Source organism: Clarias gariepinus, unplaced genomic scaffold (assembly GCF_024256425.1).
Source record: "Clarias gariepinus isolate MV-2021 ecotype Netherlands unplaced genomic scaffold, CGAR_prim_01v2 scaffold_35, whole genome shotgun sequence".
NCBI lineage: Eukaryota > Metazoa > Chordata > Actinopteri > Siluriformes > Clariidae > Clarias > Clarias gariepinus.
The window spans coordinates 24,479-39,166 of record NW_026521002.1 but is presented as its reverse complement, the minus strand read 5'-3'; the positions used below and the strand labels follow the sequence as shown (position 1 = coordinate 39,166).

Here is a 14,688-nt window from a genome sequence, read left to right as displayed (position 1 = left end):
TTTGGTGAGGGTTCGGTGAGGGTTGAGTGAGGGTTGAGGGTTCGAGTGAGGGTTCGAGTGAGGGTTCGAGTGAGGGTTCGAGTAAGGGTTCGAGTGAGGGTTCGGGTGAGGGTTCCGTGAGGGTTTGAGTGAGGGTTCGAGTGAGGGTTTGAGTGAGGGTTCGAGTGAGGGTTCAAGTGAGGGTTCGAGTGAGGGTTCGAGTGAGGGTTTGACCTCAGTGATTCAGCGCTTTTCTTAAATCTGTGTAAATTTTAAATCTTTACCAATATAGTAACTGATACGTTTCCCCTTATTTATGTAGAGAACAAACTGGGCTTTCATAATGTGGCTGATGTAAATATGTCAGATTCATGTGCAACATTTAAACTTATGTCAAATTGCACACACACAAAAAAAATACAATTTCAAACTTTAGCAGAGAAAAAGGAGAATAAAGAAAGATTGTCTTGAACACAGACCTGAGTTGCTGAAAGTGTTGGGTGTGTCCACAGCACTCAACACTCAGAAAGAATATATGCAAAATAACCTACACAGTAAAAGCGTTAGAGGGACTTAGCGAGTATATATTTGTGTTTCTATACTCGTCTGTCCTTTGCTGAATAAACTGCCTTTAATAAAGTGGAAGTCGATCATCAGCTGCCTGATTCCAGACATTCGTGGGCAAATAATGATATTGTGTATATAAGGATTAGAAACATTTATGGGAAAATATTGAAATTTATGAAAAAAAAAACAAGTTTAAATAACTTCATTCAAGCCCTTCCTGTCCTGTTGGGCGTGTCTCCAATCTGTGTTTTTTATTTTTAACATTCATTTAATAACAAACATGTATTCGGCAATAAACCTTTCGGAGGGAGAAGCGTCTACCGTTTGTCTACAGGTTTTTTCTGAGTTACTACAATATAATTTCATTTACAAAAACACTTGTAGAGAAATTGGCCGGATTGACGACGTCGTCGCCCCCTAGAGGTTAAATTTACAACAACATACGTCTTAAGACTTTATAACCATCTGAGGTCTTGAGTTACACCGAGATAAAACTAAACCTGTAAACTGTCCAGTAATCCACATACACACCTGTTCAGGCTGAAGGATGTCCTGTGTGTCCTCTCTCTCTCTCTTCAGTGGTGTGTGTGTGAGAGAGACTCACACACACACACACACACACACACACACACACACACACAATCATTACTTCCTCAAAGTGAAACAGGAGGCTGGACTTCAACTCAACACCATTACTCACAGAGATTGAAACTTATTCAGCAGGAAATATCACACACACACACACACACACACACACACACACACACACATTTTACTGAATCTGATAGAAACACAGATGTTTATTCAACTTTCCTTTAAATCACTTTTAAACCCTTAAATCGATTTCATTACATTTGACTTTTAGATCTTCATCTTATTTCTTTCTTATTTACATGACGGGGCGACAGACGGACGTCCCTGTTCCTGTTCCTGTTCCCTCCTGACCTCAGCACGGGGCGACAATTATGTATTATTATTATTATTATTGTTGTTGTTGTTGTTGTTGTTGAAATCTGTGATTAATTATTAATTATCTTTTCCACATTTAATTGAATCTGGATTTTAAAAAATGACACGCTGGATAAATAAATAACAGGAAGTGTGTGTGTGTGTGTGGGTGTGTGTGCGTGTTTACATAACCGGTTTGGTGTGTATCCACACCATTGTGTTTACTATTAGCTCATGATGATTTATATTCCTCATGTTTTCATTTATAAATATTTATTAATATTAGTAAATAAGCCTTATGTACTGTATATAAATATTAGTTTCTGTAATAGTGAATATAATCACGACTCTGATTCTGTCTCCACTCCGTCAGACGGATTTAAAGAAAGAAAGAATGAAAGCGAGTCTGGATGAGTGGATTAATGTCATTTATTGCAGTTTAAATCTCCAGCTGTAACTGTGGTCTACTGCACTAATGTACTGAAGTACTGGGAGTGAAGTGGATATAAAGCCTGAGAGTAGATGTAGGAGTGTTGATGGACAGGTGACGGGTTACAGAATGGTGCACCAGGACTCGTCACTCTGCTGGTCAGACGCTCGAGCGCTCTGGTTGTTGTAATAGACGTTACTCTGAAGTTTAACCTGTGGCTTCTCCATCCGTTTGAGGAACTGCTCTCTCCCCATCCTGCTGATCTGATTCAGGAGACCCAGACTGACTCGGTAGGTGCGGGTGTGGCTGAAGTTCTTCTGATCCACGTGTTCGGTCACGTACACCCTGTCGATCCAGCCGTCGTTCAGACGCACGATGATACGATCCATGTTGCTCCTGTCGTCTTTCCGCACGTAGTCGGGCAGTTTATCAGCTCGTGGGGCTTTAAGATTTCCCACCTCATAATACAGGCAGTCCTGATTGGGCAGGAGCTCATCATCATCATCATCAATCCTGTTGTAGAACCTGTGGAAGCCGAAGGCTCCAGTTGTAGGTTTAAGCTCTCGGTACTTCTGAGCAAACCAGTAGAGCAGATCGAGTCCGGTTCGCGGAGGCGGCTGGTTGAAGTCCGAGTTATAGAGCTGAGAAATCTCGTTCAGGGTTCTGATCTTCACCATGACTGGTCCTGAAATCAACAACGCGGAGAGTTTGAGCAAGAGTTCTGTGAGTTCACATCAGCGTCCAGGCGACAGGAATGTAAACAAGCTCACGTCTCGCGTCTCATCTGACCTCAGGACGGAGACGCTCAGACCCTACTGTAAACCCTCAACTCTACAACATTATTAATCATAAACACAAGACAGAGTTTATCTCACACACACACACACACACACACACTTAATCTTAGATTAATCTTCATAAAAATAACCCGACATATAAACACATATTTAAAATAATAATCTGCTGAGAATCAGAACAACCTGAGGTCTTAAGTTACAGCAGGACAGATCTAAACAATCCACATACACACCTTTACAGGGAGCTGGGGGTCCTGTGTGTCCTTTCTCTCTCACACACTCTTATACTGGTGTACACACACACACACACACACACACACACACACTCCTTCTCATCTCTTCAGTATGGTGAAACAGGGGGCTGGACTTTACCAGAAAAGAAATCAACACATGGAAACCGAAACTTATACAGATATTAGTGCAGAAAAGAAACACACACACACACACACACACACACACACACACACACACACACACACACACACATTCAATTCCATTTATTTGTATAGCGCTTTTAGCAGTTGTCATTGTCGCAAAGCAGCTTTACACAATCAAAAGAATTATTTAAGTGTGTATGAGATGTGTGTGTGTGTGTGGGGGGGTGGGGGGGGGGGGGGGGGGAATCAGAATGATCAGATCGTCCCTGATGAACGAGCCGAGGGTGACGGTGCTGAGGGAAAAACTCCCTGAGATGGTAATAGGAAGAAACCTTGAGAGGAACCAGACTCAACAGGGAACCCATCCTCATCTGGGTGATAACGGATAGCAGGGATTGATCTGCACTCATACTGTGTGTTAGGAGGCTGAAAGTTCAGTAGAACAGGAGATGTTAATATGGACTCCTGGCGTCACGTGACACACCCGAGATGAAGTGACACATCTAAGATGAGATCATCGTGCTAATTCGAGCTCACCTGTGGTTGATGATTAGTAGAGCTGGACTGAGATGTCTAGGATTATTGCGCGCTCCAGCGTTGGTTTAAAAGGTGATATGATCGACAGTAGAAACACTGATCACAAGCCCTCTGATTGGTTGATGAATTGGAAGAAAGAGCGGCTCAATTTATTTCTCAAGAGGAGCAGGAGCTTTTATTAGAGGGTTATGGAGCATTTCAAACCTTAAAGTGCCCCTATTATGCCATTTTAAAGGTTGTTATTGTTGCTTAATGAGTTTTGTAAAACAGGTTTACATGTATGCAAGGTCAAAAAACACTTTAGTTTTCTCCCAAAATAGATTTAATTTTACTCCATTTCTAAATGATTCGTAAACGACTCGTGTGAAGCAGTTGGAAGATTCAGTCTGTCTAAACCCCGCCTTTCCGTGAGCCCTCACTGCTGTGATTGGTCAGATGGGGCGGTGATTTATGATTGGTCTACAGCTACAGCGTGTGACGGAAAACGAAACGCCCATGACCATAACTGAACAACGGCCCTGGAGACGCGTCAATACATAGAAAAGATGGCGTCGGTTTTACCGTCTAACGACCAGCTAAATTTATATTAACTGTGGCTACAAAAATCCAGATTTCTTTTATCTTTGTGTCGGTGTTGCGTTAAAAGGCCGGTGAGCAAAAAGGACAAACACAAACAAGTGGATAAAGCGAACGTGTATTATACAAAACTAAATAAAGTAAAGGAAAAAGGTGCACAACAACCAAACAAAGATATAAACAATATTTACTAACTATATATAAAATAAACGGTATGTGTGTGTGAACGCGAGTGAGTGGAGAATGTCTGAAGTCCGTGTTTATTGTATTGTGTGTTAGAGGAGTATGGTTCGGTCTCACCGGGGTTAATGAATCCGAGAGGCCGATGACGGAGTGTGAGAAGTCCGGGGAAAATGTCTAGTCAAAGATAATCCGGTTAAAAAATCTTCGAAAGAAAATGATCCACAACAATCTGTCCTTCTCTTGTCCAAACTAATAACACCAGCGCTGGTCCACCATCACTACTCATGCATTTTGTGTGTGTGTGTGTGTGTATGTGTGTGATGCACAAAGTGCGCATGCTCCGTGCCCTTACTCTTTAACATTTTTCCCCTCGAGGCTTGCCGTAGATAAGACATGCGCACTTCGTGAGTGTTAGAGTTCAGTTTTGGTGAATGGTGGAGAATAAACAGTTAAAAAGGATTTTGTGTGCTCTCGGTTTTTTTTTTTACATAGTTTTTTTATATTACAAAGTGTTTAAGCGAACCCGGCAGGAATGCTCGCTCACATTAACAAGAGTTTGGTAACGTTACTTGTAAGATGGCGGGCAGGTTGTTCGTGACGCAGAACATAGACAGACATTATGCAAATATGTTACGGAGTGACGTGGATCCGTAAGTAAAGATAGATTTGCTAACGACTCGTTTAGGCGAATGTGAACCGACTCTTTTATTTACTCCATCTATGGTGGACTGTCGGCGTCACAGATAGTGCAGATAGTTTATGTTCACGTACAGCTACACGACACACTGCATGAAAGATCATATTTAAAAAAGCATAATAGTGGCACTTTAATATAAAATCCTATTTGTATTAATTGCTTTTTGTCATCTTTAATGTCAGAGTCAGCAGTGGACCCATGTGAACGTGGGAACAAGTAAAAGTGAAGTACAAGATCATCTTACAAAAGTGTGTGTGTGTAGCTCTGAGGACACACTACCAGCACAGCGCTGGAGGGCCGACACTCAGGTGAACATCACTGTGACTCATAAACATGTTCTCTTCATTTTGTGAAGCTGCTGAGAGACGAGGGCTGATGTTAAAAGCTCCAGCGTTGAATAATATAAAATGCTCAAAATGTATTTTGTTTTAAATATTAGACTTCCTGCTGCACAACAAACTGCTGAAAAGATTAGGCCTTGTTCACACGGGAGTTAACTTTTGGATAAACGAACGCGCTCTGCACGTCCTAGACGTTTATGTTGCGCTTTGTAGCGGCGTTGGTTTGTCTCTGTCTAACGTCAGCCTGCAGCCCAGATTGTAGTGTGTGTGTTAACCTGTGGGGGCAGTGTGTCGCGATCTGGATATAAAAGCCCATGTCGTTTTATTTTAAGTGCCTCCTTTTAATATGGACCATTTTGCTTGATTAGACATTAAACATTTTTGTTTTAAAAATCATAATACAGCGACAGTGAGATTTTCTTTATTTTGCTTTTATTTCACATTTCCCTGTATAGCATGTAGGATCATGGGATATAACCGGTGCTCTGAAGCGTTTTCCTTGCGTTCGTTGGGCTGCATGCAATGTTTTTTTGACGCCGTATAAACGTGCAGCCGGACAAACGCACGTCACCAAAGCCCATGTGAACACTCTCATTGACTCCTATGTGTAGAAAACCCTCTGCGCTTGATCCGCGCTCACCGGACGCTACGAACGCCAGAAAAACGCTGGATTTTAACGCCCGTGTGAACAAGGCCTAACTCGAGTGATTTACACTACAGACAGACAAACACAGGAAGAAGGAGAACATTGTGTGTGTTTTTCCCCCAATCAGATTTTATTCCATCCTGCAGCATTTCTACACTTGGTCTATTCCATCACAGCAGAGATCAAAAGAGACCCTAAAAAAAAAAAAAAAGACAAGACAAGGAAAAGAAAAAAAAAAAAAAAAAACAGACAGGGGCAGATATACAACAATTTACAGCTAGAAAAATTACGAGGAAAATCATTCGAAAAACAAAAACATTACATGAAAATAACAGTTATAATTAAAAACATTAACAAATAACTCTACTGCAATTCAAAGTAAAGATGAAAGGACATAAAAAATTATTAAGTGTTCGTGTCGAAGCAAAAAGTCAGTGTGAGTAACTTCAAACAAAAGAAAAAAAAAACAAAGAGACCAGAAACGCATTAAAGCCTGGAGTTTCCCTTCAACACCGCGAGAAAATCACTGACGGACCAGACGGCGTCTAGACGGGTCCGGCTCGACCCCCTGTGCATTAATAATACCACTAATGTTACTTCATTATCTGATACACACACACACAAATTACACGTCAGTTTATTCGGTGTGATTCTGTTCACATGTAAGTACACTTGAAAATAAAAGATTCGTATTCCATCAACAACACACACACACACACACACACACACGTCGATTATTTAGAGAGCTCCCTCTTGACCTTATTCGACCTCTCTCTCTCTCACACACACACACACACACACACTTGAGTTCTGTCCAATTCTTTATCTCAGTGCCTGCAGTAAAGAGCCTTACGTCTCATTTAAAAGCGCGCGCACACACACACACACACACACACACACACTTGTGGGGAGATGTGCTCAGTAGTGTGAAAGTGAAGGGAGTGTGTATGTGACACCACACAGGCACTAGTCGTTGTGTAACTCTGCTACACGCTTTAGTGCAAGTTGCGTTTCCGTAGCGACGGCGAGACAGTGACAGGTGACTTAATCTGATAAATTTTTAATATTTATTTAAATTAATGATGTGATGATTGTGTGAGAGAAAAAAAAAGAAAAAACAGAAACTCGATCCATTAAACCTCTCATAATCCACGTCCTTCGTCATCTTCCAGTTGTTTAACGCAGATAAAGAGTACTCCGTCTGATATCTGATGGGCCACGCCCGTACAGGCCACGCCCACTGTGGAAGACACGCCCGTTATCCTCAGAGTCGTTAACACTGACGGGGGAGGAGGAGGAGGACGGGAAGTGAACAGGACCGTAACAGGAGCCTTTGGAATTAGACCGAGGGAGGGGTAACGGGGTGTGAATGGGCGGGGCTACAGTCAGCGAGGACGGAGAGATGAGGAAGTCCGTCCAGTGTTCCAGCAGGGGGAGGGGATGTGATGCATCATGTCCTGGTTGCTGATGTTGGAATAGTCCACTGTAAAGGCGGGGTGGGGGAGGGGGCGGGGCCTGTGGGGGCGTGGTCAGCGCTCCCTCAGAAGATATCGGGGCAGGCGCTCCAGTCGCCCTGCTCTTTAGCCTCCCAGTAACCCCCGCTGTAGACGTGCGTGGCCTCTCCGGTCTTCGGGTCGTCCTGTCTCTCGAACCAGAGCGCCTTGTAGTTCTCCTGAGGGACACCTGGAGACACACACACAGAGGAATAAAACAGGATCAACCACGAGATCAAAGATAAATCTTTCCCGCCCTTTGTGCCCCTCCCCCCCCAGGGCGTGTCTTACTCTCGCTGTCCTCAGTGTTGGCGAGCTGAGCCGCCTCCCTCTCCCTCTCCCTCTCCCTCCTCACGGTGCGCTGCTTCTCCTCCAGCCGCTGCTTCTCGCTGTTAGCCTCCTCCCACATCCCCTGCTCCATCAGTCTCTGATCTGGGCGTCGCCGGCTGTCCGTGGGGGCCACGCCCTCCTCGGGCTCGTTCAGGGTCAGCGCTAGCGATGAGAAGTAGTACATGTTCTCCGCTCCGTCTCTACACACACACAAACATGTTACAGCGCATTGTCCAGGAGGAACAGCACAGTGTCAACACACACACACACACACACACACACACACACACACACACGCATGATAAGACCAAGAATGGGCGGGGCACGGGCTTACGGAAGAGGAGTTTTCTTCCAGAGTTCTCGAGCTTTGAGCGTCTGGTAGACGGTTTTCTGGCGTCCCTCCGCCCCGTTCTCTCCTCCTCGGGTGCTCTGCATCACACGCGAACACTCCATCTTCTCATCCCACGTCCCCGAGAGGACATAGTGAGCTTTACCGTCCTTATCAGTCACCACACCCGTCACCTGGGGACAGTGAGACAGAGAGAGTTAGTAAAGTCAATAACGAGCCGAGGGCGTGTCCAGGTGTGTGTGTGTGTGTGTGTGTGTGTGTGGAGTCTCACCTTCCTGGCCACGTCTCTGGAGAAGTAGCTGTAGGGAGCAAATTTCAGGTGACAGCGATCTCCTGTTCTGTGGTTTATCACATCGATCTCTCCTGACTGACAGGACAGAGAGAACAGGGGGTGTTACCTGAGCAACAGTCCAGCAGCACACACACACACACACACACACACACACACACGTGAGCAGACATAAACAACGCCCCTGGAGTACGAGTGAAGTTTAGTCGTCCTCACACAGTCTCCCAGAGGCCTGAGTACAGGTGGAATTTAAAGGTTCATGTACAGTTCTCACACACAGACGGGGGAGGGGCGCTGAGGACCGACATCAATAATGAAGACCAATATGATCTCAGTGTCACCGCGGACACACTCAAGACTCATTAAGACTCTGTAACTTCACACACTTTCACACAGAGGACTATAGACATCTGATTAGTGTATCTAATAACAGTCTCAGTGTTCAGGCTCCACACCGCCCCCTGGTGGGGGTTACACACACTCACAGAACAGGTAAAGCAGTTAAAGTGCAGCGTGTGTGTGTGTGTGTGTGTGTGTGTGTGTGTGTGTGTGTGTGTGTGTGTGTGTGTGTGTGTCAGGCCCGACCTCACCTGGTCTATCCACAGCTTTCCTACGATGATGTTGTGAACTGTGGTGGTCACCTTCTTCCAGGTGTAATGATTATTACCCTTCTCAAATATACAGTGAATAGAACCTGGAGACACAGTATAGTTATTATTATATATTAAATTAGGTATTATTATTATTATTATTATTATTGGTGTGTGTGTTTGTGTGTGCGCTGTACCGAGGGGCATGATGGAGAGGTATTTGCCCCTGAACTTGCTGGCCACAGTGATTTCCTGCCTCAGGGTCCAGCCTCGATCGGAGATGACGTGATGAGCCGCAGCAGGAGGATGATGACTCACCTGCACACACACACACACACACACATTCAAAAACAAAGCTGAACTATATAACTTACTAAAAAAAAAAAAAAAAACATAATGCGCCCCTCTCCTCCCCCCCTCAGTACCTGTTCACAGAGGGACCTGTATCCGCTCTCCTGCAGGCGGTCCAGTTCGAAGGTCTCCCCCAGCAGTGGGTTGAAGGGTTTCCCCGTGCGGTGTACGGTGGTGGAATAGGACGAGACCGTGAAGGCGGCTACGTAACACAGCTGCTCCAGGGAGCTCTGACACTTGGCGGCGCGGTCGAGCAGCTCGGAGTACTCCAGATCCTCGGACAGACGCTGCAGCATGGAGATCGGCTCGTTGAAGTTCACCTGGGGGAAGAGGAGACACACACACACACACACACACCGCGGGTTATCTCACACATACACCGTAAGGACAACAGCTGATTTTTAGAGCTAAGCCCCTAGGGATATACCAAATACTGTACACGTTACCATGACGACTACCTGATGGCTGGAATTTGTAACGGTTGAGTGAGAGGTTTATTAATGAACTGGTTGTCTGGACTAGAACTGAGGATTTAACCTGACAGAAGAGACGAAGGCAGATCAAGACCACAAGGTGGCGGTAGTGCAACATAGTGAATGCAGACCGGCGGTAAACACAGAGAGGACAAGACGAGGAGACAAGACGAGGAGACGAGACGAGGAGACGAGACGAGGAGACAACTCCGATCACGGCTAACATTAGCAAGAGTCAGCTGGACTGGAGATTCTGTCTGATGTCGTTCAATAACCTGTAGTGTAACTCTAAACCAAAGTCAAATGTTTACAATCACACTCTGAATAATAATCAGAGTTTATAATCGGCTATAATCATGACGAGAGTCAGTTTTTGTTATTCGATATTAAGACTAGATGAAATGTATCAGATTATTTATTGTTTAAAAGCTCTTCACAGGAGTAAAAGTAAATAAACAATGTGTGATGGACAGAAGGGTTTCTCGTGATGGACGGCGGAGGAGCGTCCCTTACAGGCATGGGGATTTTGGAGAGCTCTTTGCCGATGCAGTTCTTCATGATGCTCCAGAGGTTGAGCGAGTAGTTGGGTTTGTCTGGGATCCGGCTCCGCCTCTTCCTCACCGGCTCCACCTCCTGCGACTGGGGAGATTCCGAATTGGACGCCAGAGACTGCTCGTCCAGCTGGAGGACAGAAAAGAGATCGGTTTAACCAGGCATGCGAGACATGGAAATCAGTGTAACGACTTCGGAGAGACGGGGACGATGAGTCCTCACCGACGCGGTGCCGTCGTCCATGCCCATCTCACTGCTGATCCCGCTAACGTTACTGCCCGACCTCCTGAGGGGAACACGGACGGGGGGGAAAAGGGAGGGGGAGGGGGGAGAGAGAGAGACACAGAGAGACACTTAGGTCCAGTCCGCGGTGTGTGAGACACAGAAAGAGGACGCAGGGTGAACACAGACCTGTGGTATTTGGGGTCGGCTGGGACGGTGATAAACTCCTCACACGCGTCGAAAAACTCGTTCTCGTCATCATCGCTGGCGTCGCCCTTCACCCCGGCCGAGACTGGAACAGTAATTATCATCATTATTATCTTTAAACATCAGATCACCCCTGTGTGTGTGTGTGTGTGTTTGTGTGTGTGTGTACCCTTGATGTCGGCCATGATGTTACTGGATGATGAGGGCAGCACGGTGGCTCCTCTGAACGCCCTCTCCAGGTGGTTGTGCTGCTTGGCCAGCTGCTCCAGCGTCTCCTCCAGACGAACCCTCTGCTCCCGCTCGGCCTGGAGGGCCTTCTGCCAGCGCTTACTGTGAGCCTGAGCCAGCGCCAGGAAGTCCCGACACGCCTGGGCACCGCACACACACACACACAGACTTATAGACATCAGCCTTACTGCAGCGTGATTATACCTGAAGTGTGAATGGCGGCGCCGTACGTTGATCATGGCGTTGGACGTGATGCGGAACAGCGTGGCCCTCTCTGTCACCTGACGGATTTTATCGCTCGTCTCTCCGCCCGGTTTGATGCTCTCCAGTTCGGACAAGGACCTGAGGGAGACCACGGCAACTCAAACGGACCGCAACGCAAAATAAGAGTAACTCGTCTAAGGGGCGAGGCTGACCTTTGGAGAGCGGAGCCGTGCTTGGCTATGAGGTCGTTGCACGTGCTGAGGTCCTCTACTTTGCTTCCCAGTGTTCTGAGCGTGGACTGGACCTCGGAGTTCCGAGCGCCAACACCCTGACCGGTCATGGGTGGAGAGGATGCGCACTCGTCCCCGGAGTCATCTGAGTGGAGACAGAGGACACATGTCCAATTCATCTCTTTAGTTCACTAAACGCGGAAGGAAAAAGACTACGTGTGTGTGTGTGTGTGTGTGTGTGTGTGTGTGTGTGTGTGTGTGTGAGAGAGTGAGTCACCTGACTCGGCGTGTAAGCGCACAGCTTTGGCCTTGGCGAGCTCGAGGGCTGTGATCCAGCGCTGGCGCTCCACCTCCGAGTTGGCCTTCAGGTGGTACGTCTGCGCCCCGCCGTTGGAGATGACGAAGTTGCACGAGTCCTCCACCGCGATGTTGGCCGTGGCCAGGTTTATCGTCCCTCGACACGTGTGTCCCATCTCCGCCTGCGTCCTGTGACCCATTCATCAGTGTTGTTGGTATGTGATCCGTTTGTGCAGACTCAGCAAATTTAGGTTTAACATTTATTACAGCCGTAATGAAGAGTGACGCAGGTCGTGTACGTGACTCTGCCCATCCCATTACACGTTCATACATCACACACACCCTCAGCTTCGGTCTTAACAGGACTCATAATCTCAGTGACTCATCGACCTTCAGAGATCTGATTAACATCATCTACAGGGAGGAGGTCAGATCTACACACTCACACACACACACACCTTTCTTCAAAGCAAACTGGATAAACCAGTTCACATTGTTCACAGGTAAAGCCCACCTCATGTCAGTCACGTAAAACACACACACACACACACACACACACACACACACACACGTGCTAAAGTCAGTGAGCATAAAAGATAAATATCATCTGCACCACCACCATCGATGTCCCATACGATGAGATGTCTTTATGGAGTTGGAGCGTGTCTCTGAGGTGAGGTGATAAACTATGACGTGAAGATGGAGATGTGATAATAAAATACACCTCCGAACATGAGACACACCCGGTGACAGTTTAAAGACCCAGTGGTGATTTCAGAGACACACTTTAGAGACCCGGCCCTGTTCTCGGGGACACGCTCTAGAGACCCGGTCCTGTTCTCGGGGACACGCTCTAGAGACCCGGTCCTGTTTCCCGGGGACACGCTTTAGAGACCCGGTCCTGTTCTCGGGGACACGCTCTAGAGACCCGGTCCTGTTTCCCGGGGACACGCTCTAGAGACCCGGTCCTGTTCTCGGGGACACGCTTTAGAGACCCGGTCCTGTTCTCGGGGACACGCTTTAGAGACCCGGTCCTGTTCTCGGGGACACGCTTTAGAGACCCGGTCCTGTTCTCGGGGACACGCTTTAGAGACCCGGTCCTGTTCTCGGGGACACCCTTTAGAGACCCGGTCCTGTTTCTCGGGGACACCCTTTAGAGACCCGGTCCTGTTTCTCGGGGACACGCTTTAGAGACGCGGTCCTGTTTCTCGGGGACACCCTTTAGAGACCCGGTCCTGTTTCTCGGGGACACCCTTTAGAGACCCGGTCCTGTTTCCCGGGGACACGCTTTAGAGACCCGGTCCTGTTCTCGGGGACACCCTTTAGAGACCCGGTCCTGTTTCTCGGGGACACCCTTTAGAGACCCGGTCCTGTTTCTCGAGGACGCCCTTTAGAGACCCGGTCCTGTTTCCCGAGGACGCGCTCTAGAGACCCGGTCCTGTTCTCGGGGACACGCTTTAGAGACGCGGTCCTGTTTCTCGGGGACATGCTCTAGAGACCCGGTCCTGTTCTCGGGGACGCGCTCTAGAGACCCGGTCCTGTTCTCGGGGACACGCTTTAGAGACGCGGTCCTGTTTCTCGGGGACACGCTCTAGAGACCCGGTCCTGTTCTCGGGGACTCGCTCTAGAGACCCGGTCCTGTTCTCGGGGACACTTGTGGTGGAGTTTAGGTGTAGAGTGAAGCCATAAACACACGTGATTTGTGGTGACCGGTCAGATTAAAGTGTCTGTACCTGTAGTAGGACAGCAGGCCGTTGCTCAGGACGAACCATCGCCGCTGGTATCCCTTGATGTAGTTGGTCCACTTGAACAGCCAGCCCTTGTAGGTGTCTCCGGGCGCCGGAGCGGCCGCTTTGGGCTCCGACATCACGCCAGCCCGAGGCTTCAGTCAGGCCTACCGCTTCCTGAGGAGGCCAAAACATATGAGCAGACAGGTTCAGTAAACCCGCAGTGGAGAACACGATACAGAAGATACTTCATTACGGTCATAACGGAAGAGTTAATTATAGAATAAAGAGAGAGAAAGACTTTATTCGGTTCTCATGAATACACCGTGACGGGTGGAGATTCCCGCCGCTAGTGTGAGACTGAAGCCCGGGGCCAGGCGGGACAGGAGCCGGTCATCACCCCGCCGCCTTTAACACTCTGTTTAAATCACATCCGCCGGTTTTAGACATGAAATCCCGAGTTTAGCTCTGTGCTAAACATTAGCTCTGTGCTAAACATTAGCCTTCATGATGCGGGTTTCGCCTACGTGTCCAAACTCGGCTAAACCGCTAGCATGAGGTTAGCATTAGCATAACAATCAGCGATACAAACCCCCCTTCACGCGCCATGACAGCACCAGGAACAGGTCTAAAACACACTTTACACTTTAACGCTGATTAATTTATTCATGTGGAGATTTATATCGAATTCTACAGACTCACTCACCTGCCTGCTGTCTAACAGCCCGGTGTGGAGGAAGTACAAACAGAGGGAGAGAGGGCGAGAGCGCGGGTCCAGTCCCAAATCACCCCACCTGCCCTACGCATGCGCCATCGAGCCTGACCCAGAGACGCGCTACGTCATGCCCTGTGTAGTGCACTATAGAGAAAGTGAGCAGGCATTCGGGACACAGCCTGACTCTCCCTATATGCTCACTGTATACTAAACAACTTGCTAAAATATAGTTATAAAAATAATATTCCTTTTTTTTTATAATACGCCTTTTTAAACGTGTTCTTAATTTTAATTAATATATTTATTTGTGCAAATACGCCGCATTTTCATCACTATTAAAAACTTTATTACAT

General features: G+C 47.3%; 1 protein-coding gene across 2 annotated transcripts; it reads right to left on the bottom strand.

The window, feature by feature from the left end:
• Nucleotides 1–6,180: 6,180 nt before the first annotated feature.
• Nucleotides 6,181–14,479, bottom strand: LOC128517118 (oxysterol-binding protein 1-like). 2 transcript variants are annotated; one of them, XM_053490923.1, is made up of 16 exons: nucleotides 14,327–14,479; nucleotides 13,627–13,797; nucleotides 11,874–12,082; nucleotides 11,579–11,741; nucleotides 11,393–11,504; nucleotides 11,104–11,302; nucleotides 10,917–11,019; nucleotides 10,728–10,791; nucleotides 10,467–10,634; nucleotides 9,555–9,800; nucleotides 9,327–9,447; nucleotides 9,130–9,233; nucleotides 8,522–8,617; nucleotides 8,236–8,423; nucleotides 7,863–8,101; nucleotides 6,181–7,761 (listed from the first exon to the last, which is right to left on the bottom strand). In XM_053490923.1, the coding sequence occupies exons 2-16, from the start codon at nucleotides 13,758–13,760 to the stop codon at nucleotides 7,619–7,621; spliced, it is 2,289 nt and encodes a 762-aa protein (XP_053346898.1). In that variant the 5' UTR covers nucleotides 13,761–13,797; nucleotides 14,327–14,479; the 3' UTR covers nucleotides 6,181–7,618. The 2 variants fall into 2 exon arrangements, with proteins under 2 accessions (XP_053346898.1, XP_053346899.1); XM_053490924.1 differs by having other exon boundaries at nucleotides 10,728–10,788.
• Nucleotides 14,480–14,688: the final 209 nt, after the last annotated feature.

What these genes read in the sequence shown, in the direction of transcription:
- LOC128517118 (XM_053490923.1), bottom strand. Translation starts at nt 13,760, where the DNA reads ATGTCGGAGCCCAAAGCGGCCGCTCCGGCGCCCGGAGACACCTACAAG. An exon ending in ACAGGTCCCTCTGTGAACAG is followed by an intron (nt 9,448 to 9,554) that starts GTACTGAGGGGG and finishes GTGTGTGTGCAG; the next exon opens with GTGAGTCATCATCCTCCTGC. An exon ending in GAAAGCTGTGGATAGACCAG is followed by an intron (nt 8,618 to 9,129) that starts GTGAGGTCGGGC and finishes CTGTCCTGTCAG; the next exon opens with TCAGGAGAGATCGATGTGAT.